The 20,727-nt window shown below is 43.7% G+C and overlaps 1 protein-coding gene across 1 annotated transcript in view; it reads right to left on the minus strand.

Annotated features, from left to right (window-relative positions):
- The window catches only part of GRK1 (G protein-coupled receptor kinase 1), a 125,299-nt gene extending 105,177 nt beyond the window's left edge, over positions 1–20,122 (minus strand). The window contains exon 1 of the mRNA XM_077299693.1: positions 19,255–20,122. Coding sequence (XP_077155808.1) covers positions 19,255–19,956 — 702 coding nt within the window. The 5' untranslated portion in view covers positions 19,957–20,122. The remainder of the gene's footprint in view (positions 1–19,254) is intronic.
- Positions 20,123–20,727: the final 605 nt, after the last annotated feature.

A 20,727-nucleotide genomic window follows, 5' to 3' on the forward strand; every position in this document is an offset into this window, starting at 1 on the left:
AGTCAGCTTTCTGATCTAACTTCCTGCCTGACCCCCAGTTTACCCACTATGGTGGGGAGTGGCCTAATGAATAGCACCCTTAGCTCCCCCCGGAGGCCCGGCTGTGAAATGTATTGGTGTCTGTGATACCTGATCAGATGAACTCCTTCAGTGCCATCGGACGCACCATAGCTCCCCATAGTGGCGGAGCCACAGTACTGCAACGACCAGGACTCTGGGGCGCTGCACTCCCCCCTGGTTAAACACAGTACTCCGGGACTGGGAAGAAAACAACAATACAAGTTTAGCAAAAAGACATACAATTTTTGTTGAGTGCAAATAACAATACGTATACTTGAACAAGCTTCCCTTTATGGGAGGTGAGGACACTTGAACGTTACAAAACATGGTTAAACATTATAAATTACAGGCTATAAATAACTCCTGTTACCCAACCGGGTATTCTACTAAGTGCAAAAATTGCTGAACAATACTTTAACATTGCCTTTAAGGACATACACTCTGTATCCACCAAAGACCTTCCTATAATCACATTATAAGGTAAGTTAACTTTTTCATTCTCCTTCTTTGAATCTGCAGGACCGCCTGTCCTATCGGCACCAGACCTACTGCCTCTCCTTTCTGTTACAGGACCGCCCCGTTCAGCCAGGGCCTACTGCCTTTTCAACTTCTATACACAGTATAGATCATAACATTACTTTCAGTTTTAGAAGCACTGAGCCATCTACGTATGGCTCCTAGGAGGACTCACTACCTAACCCCTACGGGTTCACTTTCTGTCCTCTGTAACACATTATTAACTCTTTCTTTACAATAACTAACTTACTATGGAGGACTCAGGGTTTACCTTCTATCCCCAGTTTCTTATCAACATTATCAACTATCCCCTTATAACATCAATCCTCATTACTACTTTCTTTCTACCGACTATGCAGGACACTCTGTCTACCCCTACGGGCCTTCTGCATCTTTCTTCTAGCCTTCTTTCTGGAAACATCATCTGCATTTCTTTACATTTAACCAATCAAATACATATAACTTTTACATGTAAGAATTATCATCACTTTCGCTCATCAAGACATTATTGCTATCCATCAATCTTAAAGCAATACGGTTCTTCAAATATACACGTGGATGTCCCCTTTAAGAAGGGACCAAGTCTTTAGGAGGTAGCATTTGTTCTCTAGCTACCAGTCCATACTCAGCAAAGGCTCCGGTGCGGTATCTTCGCAAAGAGTCTCTTTCTAAGTAAAACCAGTAGGAAGCGCCTTTAATAAGGTGCAAACTATTTACAAGAAAAAGTTTGTATCATGCACGGTCCATGATTACTGCAGTTCTGTAAACTTTTGTGCAAACTTGAGAACATAAACAAAACAACAAGGATCCCGGGTCAGCAGAGGGATCCATAAGGAATTAACCCTGGACGGGTTTAGCAGCAACAGTAAGCAAACAGTTAAAGAGAGAACTATGTACATTTCCAAAGCATTCATGCTTACTCATTTGGCGCAGCAGATGGTTTTCTTCCGGGCCTCACCAGGCCAATGGGCCGCGCTGCCTCACCAGGAAGTGGCTCTGGTCCCAGCAACGACAAGATCCCTCGCCGTGATGCTCTTCTCACCGAGGATCCTGCTCGCCCCCACGGCACATGGTGGGTCCGGGTTCTCTGCTGCTCTGCCGGGTCGGGTTCTTTGGCCTTTTCGGCAGGAGGTTCATCATCAGCTGTTTCAGCGGCGGCCTGGAGCGCAACGCATTGCTGGATGCCCCGTGCCATCCACCCAGCTTCGCCTGTTGCTCTCCTCCACCGGGTATAAGTCACGGCATCACCGGGCTCCAGGTCGCGGGCAAACCTTCCTCCGCAGTGCTCGACCTCCTTCCGGTCCACGTGGACTTGTAGCGGCTCCCCGATCTCCTGTATAACCCCTCGTCCATATCGGGGGTTGAAGGAGACCACTACACCCCAGTGGGACGATGGGACCTCCGCGACGGTGGCCAAATCAATCTGGGCTGCCGGTTGCGGTCGGTTCCGCCATGCAGCCATCAAGCGCCGCAGGTGCTCGGCCTCTGGCATAATCTTCAGGCCTTGTGTTTGCAGCGCACCTTCAGCCGCGGCCGGGTCAGGAGGAGCAGGGGACACCGGAGTCAAACGGACCTCCGTGGGTTGGCCCAGCCGAGCGAGCACGCGGGCCTCGGCCTCCACGTGGCGCGCTAGCTGGCGGGCCTCGGCTGCAGCTACACACTCCGCCGACGGCGGCAAGGGGGATCGGCCCGTCAGTAGCTCCGTAAGGGTCAGCTCCCGCAACGCTGGTGCATCTGGGGCTGTGTCGGGCGGTGCAGCCTCAGGCTGGATCGGGTCAGTCCCACGCGGTGCTCTCGGTGTCGCCATCTTTTCTCTTCCTTCGGTGTCCTCTTCCCGCGGTCTCTTTCGTGGGTGGCCCCGTCTCCATGGTCTCCACCCTCCAAACAGGATCAGGAGGCGGACCTCGGCCGTTGACGGACACGTCCTCAGGACCAGGAAATGCTTAGACTGGGCGGCCATTGCCCTTCGCGCTCTCTAGCTTGTCTACGCCTACTCCACGCCCCTCTTCTTCTCCTGCGCCTCTCCTCAGCGCTGCAATGGCGGCGGTTTTGGCGGTTAACAGCACAGCACAGTCCACTCAATAAAGTACAGTCCAAGCACAACAAATCACAGTTCCAAGGCACACATGACCTGATTCCTCAGGCTTAAGTAGATCCTGTTCGTGACGCCAAGTTGGAGCGCCCCCACACCGCCACAGGGCCGAGGGGTACCCGGAGCCGGGCCTCTGGGTCTCAGTCCTGGGGTTGTCACGGTGGCTAGACCCGGTCCGTGGCCCTGTCTGTCAGTGGGGGACGTCCGGTGCAATAAGTGGTGTTGTAACGGTGCAGTTGTGGGGTGCAGGTCACGGTAAATAACGAGGACACCAGGTTGCAGTCTCTTTACCTCTTTACTGAAGATCTCTGAGTCCTCAGTCCAGAATATGGCTCACCAGGCTGCGCAAGTCCGGCCGGTCCAATGACACTTCCAGAGTTCTCTTCACAGGAGGAAATCTGTGCCTTCCCCCTAGCGCTATGTGTTGTAGTCCTTCCCTGCTGTGCTTACGGAACGTACCCCACAACTGTTGTGTCTGTTTCTTAAGTTCCCTCACAACTCGACTAGATGATGTTCTGCTAATCCTCCGTCCCTCCCTGAGGTTCGGGTAGGAACGGCACCCGTTTGACGGGTAGGCCTGGAGTTCTTCCGGGACCCTAGAGACGCCCCTCTCCCACAATTGCCTCCCAAGACTTCATAGGTGATTTGAGTTAGACAGCCCGCCTGAGACTGACTGTCCTGCCGCTGTTTGGAGTATTGCTTGAAGCTGAATGTTATTCTACTCCCTCGGCGTTCCGGCCACCGGTAGTGCGCCTCAGTAGGATGTTGCTTCGGTCTTACAGCACGACTCCTACTGGTATTTCTCCTTTGCGTGATCCCCTTCCGGGACCCTAGAGACGCCCCTCTCCCACAATTGCCTCCCAAGACTTCATAGGTGATTTGAGTTAGACAGCCCGCCTGAGACTGACTGTCCTGCCGCTGTTTGGAGTATTGCTTGAAGCTGAATGTTATTCTACTCCCTCGGCGTTCCGGCCACCGGTAGTGCGCCTCAGTAGGATGTTGCTTCGGTCTTACAGCACGACTCCTACTGGTATTTCTCCTTTGCGTGATCCCGTTTCTCACTTAGCACAATCTATCTCTCTTCTAATCCTTTCTTGGGCACCGCCGCTACCCGGAGCAGGCACGGTCCCGTTACGTTCGTTCTCGTTGCCAAGCCTCTGTCAGGATCCCACCCCTAACAGAGACCCTACTGTATCTTCCCCTACAACACCCTCTGCCACAAGGTGTTGCCTGGTTCCAACCCAGTCAGCTTTCTGATCTAACTTCCTGCCTGACCCCCAGTTTACCCACTATGGTGGGGAGTGGCCTAATGAATAGCACCCTTAGCTCCCCCCGGAGGCCCGGCTGTGAAATGTATTGGTGTCTGTGATACCTGATCAGATGAACTCCTTCAGTGCCATCGGACGCACCATAGCTCTCCATAGTGGCGGAGCCACAGTACTGCAACGACCAGGACTCTGGGGCGCTGCACATGTAGGTAGGTAACAGGAGACCATGTCACAGATGTATGGAGGAGTCAGATTGTGAATGGCTTTGTATGTCATTGTTAGTGTTTTGAACTGTAGCCTCTGGGCAATAGGAAGCCAGTGAAGGGCCTGGCAGAGAGGAGAGGCTGGGGAGTAACGGGGAGACAGGTGGATTAGTCGGGCAGCAGAGTTTAGGATGGATTGGAGTGGTGCCAGAGTGCTAGAGGGGAGGCCAGAGAGTAGGAGGTTGCAGTAGTCGAGGCGGGGATGATAAGGGCATGCACTAGTGTTTTTGTGGTTTCATGGTCAAGGAATGCACGGATCCGGGAAATGTTTTTGAGTTGGAATCGGCAAGAGGAGGCAAGGGCTTGGATATGTGGCTTGAAAGAGAGGGTAGAGTCAAGGATCACCCCGAGGCACCGAGCGTGCGGGACCGGGGAAAGTGAGCAGCCATTGACATTGATGGATAGGTCGGGTGGAGGAGTAGAGTGAGGTGGGGGAAAGATGATGAATTCTGTTTTGTCCATGTTCAGTTTTAGAAAACAAGCAGAAAAGAAGGATGAAATAGCAAACAGACATTGTGGGATTTTGGTCAGTAAGGAAGTGAGGTCGGGTCCAGATAGGTAGATCTGCGTGTCATCAGCGTAGAGATGATATTGTAAACCGTGGGATTCTATGAGCTGTCCCAGGCCAAAGGTGTAGATGGAGAAGAGTAGGGGTCCTAGAACTGAGCCTTGGGGAACACCGACAGACAGGGGGCGAGATGAGGAGGTGGTGTGGGAGAGGGAGACACTGAATGTCCGGTCTGTTAGATATGATGAGATCCAGGATAGGGCCAAGCCTGTGATGCCAAGAGATGAGAGAATCTGTGACAGGAGGGAGTGGTCCACAGTGTTGAAGGCAGAAGACAGGTCCAGGAGGAGGAGGACAGAGTAGTGTTGCTTGCTCTTGGCGGTTAGTAGGTCATTGGTCACTTTAGTTAGGGCAGTTTCAGTTGAGTGATGGCGTCGTTATTTGCGATCTATATGATGGTATTATGTGAGAACTATAGGACAGTATTATGTGTGCTCTATATGGCGGTATTATGTGTGCTCTATATCGCGGTATTATGTGTGCTCTATATGGCGGTATTATGTGAGAACACTATGGCGTCGTTATTTGCGATCTATAAGATGGTATTATGTGAGAACTATAGTACAGTATTATGTGTGCTCTATATGGCGGTATTGTGTGCTCAATATGGCGGTATTATGAGTGATCTATATGGCGATATTATGTGTGATCTATATGGCGATATTATGTGTGATCTATATGGCGGTATTATGTGAGAACACTATGGCGTCGTTATTTGTGATCTATATGATGGTATTATGTGAGAACTATAGGACAGTATTATGTGTGATATATATGGCGGTATTATGTGAGAACACTATGGCAGTATTATCTTCATAAAGGGGACCCATTCTAGGGTTGTTCTGGTTGAGCAGCTGCACGTGGGTCTGGGGTAATAGAGGGGGCAGCATGACCTCCAGTTAGGTGCAGTCAGGGGAGGGCTGGTGAGGCAGCTGAAGAGAGGCGTCTCATTTTTATCGTTACTATATGGCTACATTTCCTTCCCAGCATCACCCCGTACTGCGCCTGTAACCTCGCTTTCACACATTGCCAGGACAGGATGGAGAAGACAGGATCTGAGGAGGGGAATGGGGTCTTTGCATGCAAAGTCTGAATCAGAACAGGCCATCAATCCGCAGAAATGTTTCCTGGATTTCTGTGGAGCAGACGGTCCATCTATGTGTATAAAAGACAGCGCTCTATGTACAATCCCTGGCTGCTCCACGCACTGAACATGGTGCCCCCCCATAGACCAGCACACTGCTCTCCTGAAATACTCTGTGCTGCTGTCACCCTGCTTCCTCCACCACATATCTCCCAGAATCCTTGCTGCCTGCCATCCTCGGTGACTGTCTACTTGTCAGTATTAGGCTGCCATCACACTATCAGTATTTGGTCAGTATTTTACCTCAGTATTTGTAAGCCAAAACCAGGAGTGGGTGATAAATGCAGAAGGTCTGCATATGTTTCTGTTATACTTTTCCTCTATTTGTTCCACTCCTGGTTTTGGCTACAAATACTGATGTAAAATACTGACCAAATACTGATAGTGTGACGGCAGCCTTACTCTGCAGTCACCAACAAAATGGCTGCTCACTGGGTTCCTGAATATCATCCCCTCTTATCCCTTAGCAAACACCTAGAAGGGGAGGAGAGGAGTGACATCACACATGTCAGCAGACTCCGCCCATAATTACTGCAGTGCAGTAATGTGAGCTAGTTGTACACTAGGTTTTTGTCAAATTTCATTAGCTGCTCCCCCTAGTGTTTAAAAATGGAAATGCCAAACCTTTTAAAATTATTTTTCATATTTTACTAAATTATAAACAAATGATAATATTTTTTAAGAAAATGTAAACATTAATTCTTTACATTTTTTCAATCGCTGGAAAAAAGATTTTTTTGATCTCACCTTCCCTTTAAAGCCTCAATGCTCCTCTGGGAAATATGCCAATTATGCAAATTGTCTCTTCAGAGAGGAAGAGAACTAGAACTCTAGTGCCACCTATTGGAAGGTATCAATTCTACAAGTCAATGTCAACCCTTTAACGAGCCTTGTAACATGACTTAGGATAATAGCCAAACCAGAATCTCAATTTGCAGACACTGTGTTTCGGGGTACTGTCCCTCGTCAGTGCAAAGTGGAGATCTGGTTTGGCTGTGTGAGAGGTGTCCGACCGGGATCCAAGAAGTATTGTTTCTCCTTGCGGAGATTGACATGCTAAGCATACCGAGATGAGGAGACTTAAAGCCACAATGCTCCTCTGGGAAATATGCTAATTATGCAAATCGTCTCTTCAGACTCTTGTCTCTACCTTCCAATAGGTGGCACTAGAGTTCTAGTTCTCTTCCTCTCTGAAGAGACAATTTGCATGATTTTTCCAAGAAAATTTACAAAATCAACTTTTTTAGGGACCACATTACATTTGAAGTGACTTTGAGGGTCCTATGTGACAGAAAATACCCAAAAGTGACACCATTTTAAAAAACGTAAAAAGTGCTCAAAGCCACGTTCAATAAGTTTATTAACCCTTTAGGTGCTTCACAGCAATTAATGCCATATGGAAGGAAAAAACTAGAATTGCAATTTATTTCCACAAAAATGTTGTTTTAGCCCCAAATTTTGCATTATCGGAAGGGTAACAGGAGAAAATGGACCCGGAAATGTGTTGTGCAATTTCTCCTGAGCATGCTGATACCCCATATGTGGTGGAAATCTACTGTCTGTGCACATTGCCAAGCTCAAAAAAGAAGGAGCAACTCTTGGAACACAGATTTTGAAGGAATTATCTGTGGACGCCTTTTGGAAAACCCCTGATGTGCCTAAACAATGAAAAAAAGCACAAATATCCCCATTTTCGAATCTACATCCTTCAAAGAATTTATCTAGAGGCAAATAATAATAAATAAAAATAATGCTTTTGGTTTTACTGGTGTATGAATTTATAATGTGATGTTATGTGTAAATTGTGCAGAGTACATCAGATTATAAAAGTGTACAAAAGGAGAGGATACAGAGCATGATGGTTTGAAAAAGGTCAATTTTTATTAATAATCAAATTAGCTGTAGAAAAGACAGACAAAACATACAGGATAAATATATCACTGACACTTGATATGCTGTTATACAGTATCCACATTGTTGTAGGTATTGTATATACCGATATATGGCAGTGTGCATACTGAATAACAGCTGATGTCTGTATTTTTCTTTATACTACAGTGGTATACTAGGTGCACAGATATACAATGTTATATTCACTGGACTGATCAATCCTGGCCCAGGACATACTTATTACTGTATATAGAAAAACAAAAACACCAAGATTGGAAATCAAATATGATAAACAATATATAGAAAATATAAAATATCAAAATTAAGGCCAAGACATACAGTATAACGTATGTAAAAGAATGTCTTTATTTATTATATGGCAAATGGCACTACATAATGTGCCTGAACTTGGAAGAATTAATCAAAAAGTATGTAACAATAAAATAATTACCGGACGGACAAAAAAATGAAAAAATCATAAAAGACTTGGACCTTGGTAGGCAAAATACATGTATCTACACTTCTGCAATGAATCTCGTCATCAGGAGAGTGGCCGCTGACACTATACAGGACCTGGTCCTGGACTTATCGGGAGGTGAGCAGCATCCAGCTCCTCACTGTACAGAGAGCTGAAGCTCATACTCACTGAGGCCTCCTGTCTGATCCGCCCACAAACTCCTCTCCAGTAGGAAGAAAATGCAGCTGCGCTCCCTCTACACACCCAGGGAGCAATAGGTATGTCTGCTCCACTGTGATGAGTCCAGCCAAGACATATAAAAAAGGGCCGGCCCCCTATAGCCTTAATCTGCTACTTAGTGGCCGTCCCGGGGAGCATATGCCCCTCTGTCCCCCGACCCAGCCAGCTCCTGACTTGGACCCTCATCTTCCTGACTGACAAATGTTAGGGGCTTGATAGCTGCCTCTTGAAGCTGAAGAAAGGTCTACATATTATCTGCACACCGAATAGGAAGCTGCAGAGCAGACAGAACAGCACATTAATTAAGTCGATCAAAGGATTAGGATTGCAGAAAAATTGCAGCCACTGGCCACCAATGATTTCATTCTCACAGATATAAAGGGGGTATACAACCATTCTGCCCAAGAGATCTGAGATAAATATGGCATGCAGATCTGCAATCGTTATTTTAAATTAACTTTTTCAGCGCCAATTGGTAAGTAAATATTGATTAACCACTCACTGCCAAAAGGGCTAATAAGAAGAGGTAACGCCAGGGCCGGACTGGGACTAAAATTCAGCCCTGGCATTTGAAGTTACACAGGCCCACTTGTCACATGGTGACTGTATAATATCTTTGTACACTTGTAGGCAGGACCGGTTTTAGGCAAAGTGGGGCCCTACGCCTAGGCAAAGTTTAAAATGGGGCCCCAAATGCTAACATATTGCACATCACACAAAACCATTTCGGTTGTATTTAGATGCGCTGAGTTCAGGCCGCTAAATGAGTTTGATCGTCCATACTGAAGTTGTTCAACGCTTGTTTCCCGGCCTCTTTCCACCGTCTGAGACAGGATGATGGGACAGAACGATCACTAACAGATTACCATACAGTGTCATGTTATCAGCAGCACATCTACAGTTTACGCTGGCGATGTGCTGCTGAGAACAATGATTTTTGTTCCGGCAAAAACAATCTGAATATGCAGCATTTTACTTGTTTAGTAAAATACACCCCATTGTCCTCCATATATTATAATGTGCACCACAGTCCTCCATATAGTATAATACACTCCCTATAGTCCTCCATATATTAAAATACACTGCTCAGTCCTCCACAGAGCATAATACACTCCTCATAGTGCTCCATATAGTATAATGCACCGCTATAGTCATCCATGTAGTACAATTCACTTCCCATAGTATAATGCACCCCATAGTTCTTCATATAGTATAACGTATTCCCCATAGTCCTCGATACAGTATAATGCAGCCCACATACAGTATAATGCAGCCACCACCCTACAGAGTATAATGCAGCCACCCCAGAGTATAATGTAACCCCCCATAGAATATAATGCAGCCCCCCCATAGAGTATGATGAAATCACCCCTCATAGAATATAAATATAATACAGCCCCCCATAGAATTTAATGTAGCCCCGAATAGAATAGAATGCAGCCCACCTCCCCATAGAATATAATGCAGCCCCATCAGAGTATGATGCAATCATCCCTCATAAAATCTAATACAGCCCCCATAGAATATAATACAGCCCACCTCCCCATAATATATAATGTAGCCCCCCATAGAATATAAGACAGCCTCCCCCATAGAATATAATATACCCCCATAGTATATAACACAGCCTCCCCTACAGAATATAATATACCCCTGCTATAGTATATAACACAGCCACATAGTATATAACACGGCCTCCCCCATAGAATATAATATACCCCCTATAGTATATAGCAAATCCCGCATAGTATATAGCACAGCCTGCATAATATAGCACAGCCCGCGTAGTAGTATACAGCACAGCCCACACAGTGGTATATACAGCACAGCCCACACAGTGCTATATACAGCACAGCCCACACAGTGCTATATACAGCACAGCCCACACAGTGCTATAAACAGCACAGCCCACACAGTGCTATATACAGCACAGCCCACACAGTGCTATATACAGCACAGCCCACACAGTGCTATATACAGCACAGCCCACACAGGGGTATATACAGGACAGCCCACACAGGGGTATATACAGCACAGCCCACACAGGGGTATATACAGCACAGCCCACACAGGGGTATATGCAGCACAGCCCACACAGGGGTATATACAGCACTGCCCACACAGAGATATATAGAGCACAGTCCACACAGGGATATATACAGCACAGCCCACATCTCATCTCTCCCCCACCAACCCCCCCGATAATGGCCCCACAGTCCAGTTAAAAAAAAAACCCACTCTCCTCACCTTTCCTTTTGCCCGTGCTGCTCCCTGCTCCTGTCTCGGCGGCTGCAGTCTGCCCAGGACACAGCAGGTGCGCGATGATATGATGTCATCGCGCACCCGCAGTGTACTATCAGAGGCAGAGCGGGGAATGATGGGAGAGGGAGTGTCAGCAGATGCTCTCTCCTCCATCATTGCATTGAACTATACCGGCGTCATAGATGCCGGTATAGTTAAATGCGGCGGCGGCACTGGCGGGGGGAGGGGGAGAAACAGTGCAGCGGCCCACTACTGGCACCGGCCTTTCTGGCATTTGCCAGAAGTGCCCGATGGCCAGTCCGGCCCTGGGTGACGCCATGATAACCCTAATACCTTTTCATTGCTATGATTGGGGTCTCAAAGCCCCCGGTGACAACAAATAAAAAATGGTCACACATGATACTCAATACTGTATAATGGCCACACATGATGCTCCATACTATATAACGGCCCCACATGATGCACAGTACTGTATAATGGCCACACATGATGCTCCATCTACTATATAATTGTCTAAGGGGTACTTCCGCCTGTCTGTCTGTCCCGGATATTCATTGGTCACGGCCTCTGTCTATCATGGAATCCAAGTTGCTGATTGGTCGTGGCAAAACGCCCACGACCATTGCCACGACCAATCAGCGACGGGCACAGTCCGGCGGCAACATGGCCGCTCCTTCCTCCCCGCATTCAGTGCTCACACAGGGTTAATGCCAGCATTAATGGATCGCGGTGTAGCGCACTCCATTAACGCAGCTATTAACCCTGTGTGACCAACGTTTTTACTATTGATGCTGCCTATGCAGCATCAATAAGTAAAAAGATCTGTTGCAAATAATAATAATCAAAGAAAAAGGTTATTCTCACCCTCCGACGTGGCGCAGTGTCCTCAGCAGTGCAAGCGGCAGGTTCCGGTGCCCAAGGATGCTATGCGAGAAGGACTTGCCATGACGTCATGGTCATGTGACCGCGACGTCATCACAGGTCCTGCACGCCTGCGCGAGAAGGACCTGCCATGACGTCACGGTCATGTGACCGCGACGTCATCACAGGTTCTGTGCGCCTGCGTGAGAAGGACCTGCCATGACGTCACGGTCATGTGACCATGACGTCATCACAGGTCCTGCGCTCATACCAACCCTGGGACCGGAAGCTGCCGCGTGCACCATACACAGGCGCCAGGACTTCAATGGCACTTCGGAAGGTTAGTATATGTTTATTTTTTTATTTTACGTCACTGGGCAATATACTATGTTACTGGGCAATATACTACATGGCTGGGCAATATACTACGTGGCTGACCAATATACTACTTACTACATGGCTGGGCAATATACTACGTGGCTGGGCAATATACTACGTGGCTGGGCAATATACTACATGGGCTGTGCAATATACTACGTGACTACGTGGCTGGGCAATATACTACGTGGCTGGGCAATATACTACGTCACTGGGCAATATACTACGTGGCTGGGCAATATACTACGTGGCTGGGCAATATACTACGTGGCTAGGCAATATACTACGTGGCTGGGCAATATACTACGTGATTGGGCAATATACTACATGACTGGGCAATATACTATGTGGACTGTGCAATATACTACGTGGGCTGTGCAATATACTACGTGGACATACATATTCTAGAATACCCGATGCGTTAGAATCGGGCCACCATCTAGTACTGTATAATAGCCCCGCAGTGCGCCACACTGTATAATGGCCCCATATGATGCTCCATACTGTATAATGGCCACACATGATGCTCAATACTGTATAATGGCCACACAGTGCTCCATACTGGTGAGGGCCCCTGTGGGAGTGTAGCCTCTACTCAAGTGCCTAGTTAGCCTACCCCTAACACTGAACCTGACCGCAGCACATCTCTGATGATGAAACACAGGTGCAAACTGCTGCAGATTTCTGCTATGTGTACACCGTCAAGGAGGGCAGGGGTGAAGACTGGAACATAATCCTGGAATTATTATTATTATTATTTATTTTTAGAACACCCTTTATTCCATGGTGCTGTACATGAGGACGGGTTACATACAAAACACAAATAATGGGGAAGGAGACAGTTGGTTTGGTGGCTGCTACAGCTCTGGTATTTGTGAGGTGGCAGCGGGGTCATTGAAGGCTGTAAGCTGTTCTGAAGATATGGGTTTTCAAGTTTGCTTGAAAGTTCCAAATGTAGGTATAATCGGATGTGTTGGGCCACAGAACTCTACAGGATGGGGGATACTTGGGAAAAGTCTTGCAGGCGATTGGATGAAGAACGTACGATTGTGGAGGAGAATAGGAGGTCTTGGGAAGAGACCAGAGATTACATGGTAGGAGATATCGGGAGATTAGTTCAGAGATATATAGTGGAGACAGATTATGGACTGCTTTGTAGGTCAGTGTTACTAGTTTGAAGTGGATACGTTGTGGAATTGTGAGACAATGAAGAGATTTGCAGAGGAGGGACGCGAAGAAATAGCAAGGACAGAAGTGGATTAGCAGGGTCAGTTGGAAAAAAGTCTTAGGCACCAAGGAGCTTTGGCTAGATTTTTTAATTTAAACTGAGTACTTTCTCCAATTGCAGATGCTGCGCTGATTCTGAAGCAGTTTTTCTTTCTCTTCTGTGCTGCTCCATTCCAAACCTATGCTCACTCAGCAACAATGGTGCAAATTTTCCATTCAACCAACTGGTTGTGTACCATGGAATTCTCTGTTGGTGTTTGGTTATTCTCCTATGATGCTGACCAATCAGATCATGGCCGCACCCACAGAAGAAAAGGAAAAACTGTCCCAAAATCAGTGTACCAGCACCAACTGGAGAAAGTACTCAATTTAAATTTAAAAAATTGGGTGAAAGATCCTTTTTATGCTTGCAATTTATTTTACAAGATTCCGTGGTGATTTGTAAATGTAGTCAAAAGAGTACACAAATTCAAAGAAAAAGTCTTACTTTTGTGTTATAACTGGGCTTGTTATCCATAATGCTGACATAGTGGAATACTCATTCATTGTTACAACATTTCATTACTCACAACTCAAGCAATGTGACAGAAATGTACAGAATATATCTCTCAAAATATTTTATTTTTTTAGGACCAATTTAAAATGTTTGTTTGGAGAAGTAAAAACTAAGCATAAACCTGTTGTATCATTATAAATGTTTATATCCCGCAGCATACATGTTTAAGATCATAGGACATGGAAAAACAACCATGTAAATTGGTAGCATTTCAAACTCCTGGTAATAGATTACTTTGACCCATTTGTAAAAGTTGTTTATATATCATAATGTTTATACAATGGATACAAAATGATTATGTCACATATCTCTGCTGTTGTTTCACAAACTTACTGACCTCAATGACCTTAGTGCCACTAGCCCTCCAGCATAAAATGTTGCATTCTATATAATTGCTACATTAACACAATGAGGTTTGAATATTACATAACTGTTCTTAACAGGAAAGTCTCAGAGTTTTTTGGGAAGAGGGTTTCACAAAATTTCCAAAACAGCAAATGTAGTAAGAGATGCATTATGCTAAAGACGACATTATTTTCAGTCAGATTCTAAAATTACGTTAACAATTTATACATATAATAATGTGACCTACACTGGCAAGAATATGAATATAAAAAATTAGAATATATGCATTTAATGATTGCCCCACAAAAATGGGTAACGCTCACAAATTTTTCAAGGTTTATGAAAGGCCATTTTGTTTGGGGTGGAAACGTCAATTGTAATTATGTGTAAGATTTTACTCTAAATAAATAACATTTTTATGCAACAGGGATTATATTGCAAAATGGGTGGCTCGGTGGTTAGCACTGCAGCCTTGCAGGACTGGGGTACTGGGTTCAAATCCCACCAAGGACTTCTGCAAAGAATTAATATGTTCTCGTGTTTGCGAGGGTTTCCTCCAGGTATTCTGGTTTCCTCCCACATTCCAAAGACATACTGATAGGGAATTTAGATTGTAAGCCCCATTAGAGGGAGCGAGGATAAAGTATGTAAAGTGCTGTGGAATATGATGGCACTATACAAGCAAAGCATAATAAATAATAAATAAAATGCAACATTCCAAATGGCACAACTTTGGATCACAAATAATGAGCAGGGCATGCTGTTCATGAGTTACATTAACCCTGCAGTCCTGCAAATAGACGTGATCAAAAATCCAGACTGCAGTTCATTTCCTGCAATCAAGAGTACAGTTACATCCGTTGGATGACTGCATCCCAGGAGTTGTGCCCATCATCCTGCTGCAAGTCCTGAGGCCGTAAATAGCCTAGTCATAGCACTTTAGCCCCTCATATGCCATTGTCAGTAGTGACAGTGGCCTTTTAGCAATCGGTCAGCCCATCGGCACCACTGCAGTGCGATTGCAGGGTGCTAATGGTTGCCATGGCAATAGGGAGGCCTGACAATGGCCTCCTTTTCTGCCATAATCCTCAGGCAATCAGATATCACTGGGGGTGGGACTTGATTCGCTGTCAGTCAAAGTGTCATATTTATTTGTGAGAAAAACAGACAAGTGCAATCCTATAGAAAAATGGGATTGCACGCTGACCAATATTAATCTATGAGTCCCACATTGGCTTCAGCGGATTGGGCATAATATGAGTATAAGTGTTTTTGGTTAATTTAGAGTCAATGTGTAATTTGTTCAAATAAAATACTTTATTCTGGGTGTTATTTTTTTGACAATTTGATTATGGGGTTAGTAATGGGAGCATTTTATAGATGCCTCTCCGTTACTAACCCCTGAGCTTGATGTCACCTGACAATACAAAGGTGACATCAAACCCAATACTATCACCCTACTTGCCACTGCACCAGTGCAAGAGGGAAGGGAGAGGCTAAGTACCAGATTTGGCACATCTTATGAGTGCACTATTTCTGGGGTAGCTGAGAGCTGATGTTTTTAATCTGGGACAGGGCCAATATCCATGGTCCCTTCCTAGGCTATTAATATCAACCCACAACTGTCTGCCTAGCCTTTGCTTGTTATTAATTATAGGAGGATCCCTATGTCATTTTTTGTCGGGCCTCCCATTTTAATAGCCAGAAAAGGCTTAGTATACAGCTGTGAGTTGATATTAATAGCCAGGGAAGCTCCACAGGTATTACCCCCTTTCCAGGCTATAAACACCTGCCCCAATTGTCCGCTTTCAACCTCCAACCTCCTGGCTAATAAAATTTCGAGGGGGGCCCACGCCATTTTTTTCAGAAAATCATTTATTTAACCCCTTACTGACATCGGACGGGATAGTACGTCTGATGTCAGCTTCCCTGCTTTGATGCAGGGCTCCGCGGTGAGCCCGCATCAAAGCCGGGACATGTCAGCTGTTTTGAACAGCTGACATGTGCCCACAATAGCGGCGGGTGAAATCGCGATTCACCCACCGCTGTTAACTAGTTAAATGCCGTTGTCAAACGCAGACAGCGGCATTTAACTACCGCATCCGGCCGGGTGGCCGGAAATGACGGCATCGCCGACCCCCGTCACATGATCGGAGGTCGGCGATGCTTCTCCATTGTAACCATAGAGGTCCTTGAGACCTCTATGGTTACTGATCACCGGTAGCTGTGAGCGCCACCCTGTGGTCGGCGCTCACAGCACACCTGATTTTCTACTACATAGCAGCGAACAGCAGATCGCTGCTATGTAGCAGAGGCGATCGTGCTGTGCCTGCTTCTAGCCTCCCATGGAGGCTATTGAAGCATGGCAAAAGTAAAAAAAAAGTTTTAAAAAATGTGAAAAAAAAATATATATATAAAAGTTTAAATCACCCCCCTTTCGCCCCAATCAAAATAAATCAATAAAAAAAAATCAAATCTACACATATTTGGTATCGCCACATTCAGAATCGCCCGATCTATCAATAAAAAAAGCATTAACCTGATCGCTAAACGGCGTAACGAGAAAAAAATCGAAACGCCAGAATTACGCTTTTTTGGTCGCCGCGACATTGCATTAAAATGCAATAACGGGCGATCAAAAGAACGTATCTGCACCGAATTGGAATCATTAAAAACGCCAGCTCGGCATGCAAAAAATAAGCCCTCAACCGACCCCAGATCATGAAAAATGCTACGAGTATCGGAAAATGGCGCAATTTTTTTTTTTTTAGCAAAGTTTGGAATTTTTTTTCACAACTTAGGTAAAAAATAACCTAGTCATGTTGGGTGTCTATGAACTCGTAATGACCTGGAGAATCATAATGGCAGGTCAGTTTTAGCATTTAGTGAACCTAGCAAAAAAGCCAAGCAAAAAACAAGTGTGGGATTGCACTTTTTTTGCAATTTCACCGCACTTGGAATTTTTTTCCCGTTTTCTAGTACACGACATGGTAAAACCAATGATGTCGTTCAAAAGTACAACTCCTCTCACAAAAAATAAGCCCTCACATGGCCAAATTGACAGAAAAATAAAAAAGTTATGGCTCTGGGAAGGAGGGGAGTGAAAAACGAACACGGAAAAACGAAAAATCCCACGGTCATGAAGGGGTTAATAATAAAATACATGTATAGTAAGCTACACATGCAAATCACTGATTATATAACTCACATATTTATATCTAGCTATCTTTCTGTATCCATCTATCTTTCTATATCTATCTATCTGTATATCTAATATACAGTATATAAATATATATATATACATATATGTCTGTATATAAGATTAAAAAAAAATTCCTTTGAAAATGATGTGTAAATTACATACAGTATGACTTTTTACATCAATTAAGGAATTTGCTCCTCAGACCGTGTGGGGGCATCTTAACACAGTACCAGACCCATTCAGATGACCATAAAACATTAAGACGTCCTTATCTATGAACTGTTCCAATATTTATGGACATAACTGTTTATCACTCTCACATAACAGTAATTCTGCTTCACCTGTCTTATCTATGGTATTATTTCAGGGCTGTATTGTGCATAAATATGTGATTCTCCAGAATTTCTTTTAGTCCATGCCTGATGAAGAGACCTGAATAGTCTCAAAAGCTTGTAGTTTGTTACCATCTTTTCAGTTAGCCATTAAAAGGTATCAACCACTGAGGACTCTCAATTCTAAATATTTTTCTAAATACATAGAAAATTACTCTATGTAAAAGCTCATGTTAAAATTGCATTGCAATTGGATCGCATGCTAGGTGATAAAAATTGCATTGTACACTCAAGAAAATTGCATGACACTTGCATGATACTCGTCCCACTTTTCTGGATCAATTTTGGACCGTTTTTTGTTTACAGTGATGGATATGAGCCCAAAGACTGACTGTGGAGATAATGCACTGCAATACATGAGTAATGCAGTGTATTATCAATGCAATCAAAGGATTGCTTGTCCAAGTTCCCTTGTGGGACTGGTAAAGAGAAAAAATCTTTTAAGTGTTATAAAAATTTCAAATAAACCTAAATTATTGTTAAAAACTATCTGTAAAAAAAAAAATCTTTCCTCAAAAATGTCACATACTGTACTTGGTATTGTCGCGTTTGTAAAGAACTGTACTGTGAAACAGTATCAAATATCATTTCATACCATAAATTGCCATAAAAAAATGACAAACTATGCTATAGGTGTCATTTTAATTTATCATGGGTCAATAATAATTAAAAAAAAGTAATCAAAAAGTCACATGTATTACAAAATGGTGCCAATAAAAATGCTAGGTTTTGACACAAAAAATAATCCCTGACATACCGTAGTTCTACAAATATAAAAATTTTAAAGTTAGGGCTTTTGCAATATGATGACCAAAAAAAAGGGATTTTTTTTAAAGTAATTTTTTTTGTGAAAACGTAGTAAAGTGGGTATCAATATAATCATATCGACCCACAGAATAACATTAAGTCAATTTTACTGCATGGTGAACTCTGTAAAAAAAAATGTAATGACTGCATATACCTGCAGAATAAAGATAACATAATAAATTATTATGAACAATCATTGGTGTTTAACATAAAATCAACAAAAAATAGAATTGCTAGCTTTTTGTTCTTTTTGACTCTGAAAATGTTAACAAAAAATGACCAAAAAGTCATATGTACAACAGAACAGCACTAATGTAAGCTGCAGCTTATTCTGCAGCAAATAATCCAGCAGCAAATAATCCAGCATACAGATCTGCTGATGGAAAATTGTGAAAATCACCCCAAAACAAATTATTTTTTTCAAAGAGTATATTCATTAAATATAAAACATAAAACCATATAAATTTGGTATTGCTGTATTCGTACTGACCCATAGAATAAGGTTAATACTTTATTTATACAGCATGGCAAATAGCGTAAAATTTATAACGCAAAAAAAGTATCAAAATTGTTATTTTGATTATATTCCATACTATAAAGCTTATTACTAAGTGATATGAACTCCAAAATGATGCCACTGAGAAACACAACTCATTCCAAAAAACCAAGCCCTCATACAGTGATAAGTAGATCACATTCAGTAATTATGAGTAATCACATGCTTACATCAAATCCTTTCCTCTTTTTCAAGCGTTTCTTGTTGAGTTTCTTACAAGCATACATTTTACCAGTTGCCCTCATTTGGGAAGCCGACACTTCCCCAAATCCACCTTTTCCAAGAATTCGAAAGTCCATAAACCAGTCCGATCCAACAGGTTGAGATTCTAGCCATTTCCATTGAAGGAATCTTGAAAAGTATTTGCTTTCCTTGTATTGTTGAAATGCATTTTCCCTTAAATAATTTGAGGTAGACTGAAGCAGTGGTTTAAAAAGCTCATCAGGGACCTTACTGCATTCCTCCACTGCCTGTGCAATGGCCTTTGCATCTAAATAGTAACAAAAATCCTTAGAATGAGTATCAAGATATTTGCTGATAATGTTCTTGGCTTTCTGCAAACGATCATCATCCTCTGCAGTATCGTAATCCTCAATATCAATCCAGATCTCCAATGCAGGGACAAACTGATCAACTGTTCCCAAAAACTCATGGAAAAGCTTTTTGCCAATGGGCTGCTTTTCACAAATATTCTCAAATTCCAGGTCAAGCTGATTTTTCAGATGTTCACACTCGGAGGGTGGAGGCAGCTTAAGCTTGGCACGAAACTTCTTGTTCCGAGTAATTTGAGGATTGAAGCCCCCATCAAAGCTGCCACGTGCAGTAATATATGCAGAATTGGCTACCACTGTTTCCAGTGCTCCAAAATCCATCTTTGATTGTTTAGTCTCCCAAACCAAACATGAACCACTTGGCAGCTACAGAAAGTAAATCTTCACTGAAAGTAGGATCTGCCGACTGCATTCAGTACCTGCAGGCTTAGCAAAATCCCTTTGATTGAGGTTGAATTATAGACTAAGTCTTCAATTGGGAATTGCATGTCCATTTAACTGTACATGAAAAAATAATATGTCAAGTAACTCATACCCAAAAGTGTCCCAAAAAATAAATACAAAAATAACAGTAGAAAAAAGCAATGTGCATTGAAAATCACCTAGATAGTAATCCAGATTCTGTATATAATATACACGAATGGCTTATTAAAAGAGATAGCTAAATGACAGGTGAGGAACTAATACCCCTGACTCAACACCTCTGTAAACTCTTTATCCACTTAGGTAGATAATTCCACTCTCATTCTCTCTCCCTCCATCATTATCTCTAGCAAGTGTACTCTGTTCTACCATTGCAGTATATTATTGTCATGTAAATAAAAATTCCTCATTTGATAGTTACAGGTCTTATGTATTAATCCTTGCAACCAATACATTTAGCCACAAATCGAAATCTGATAGTGTATATGATGAAAATGTAAAGTTTTGTTAAACTCGACAGCAGGTAGATAGATAGCATTGGGAGATTAAAATGAGGACAATTGGACTAACGCCCAGGGTCCAATGATCCGGGGGGGGGGGTGCATGGCCAGGTTGCCCTCATTATAATGCTTTGTGCGCCACCATCGGTGGCATACATCTCCCAACAGA

Source organism: Ranitomeya variabilis, chromosome 3, assembly GCF_051348905.1.
Source record: "Ranitomeya variabilis isolate aRanVar5 chromosome 3, aRanVar5.hap1, whole genome shotgun sequence".
Classification (NCBI taxonomy): domain Eukaryota; kingdom Metazoa; phylum Chordata; class Amphibia; order Anura; family Dendrobatidae; genus Ranitomeya; species Ranitomeya variabilis.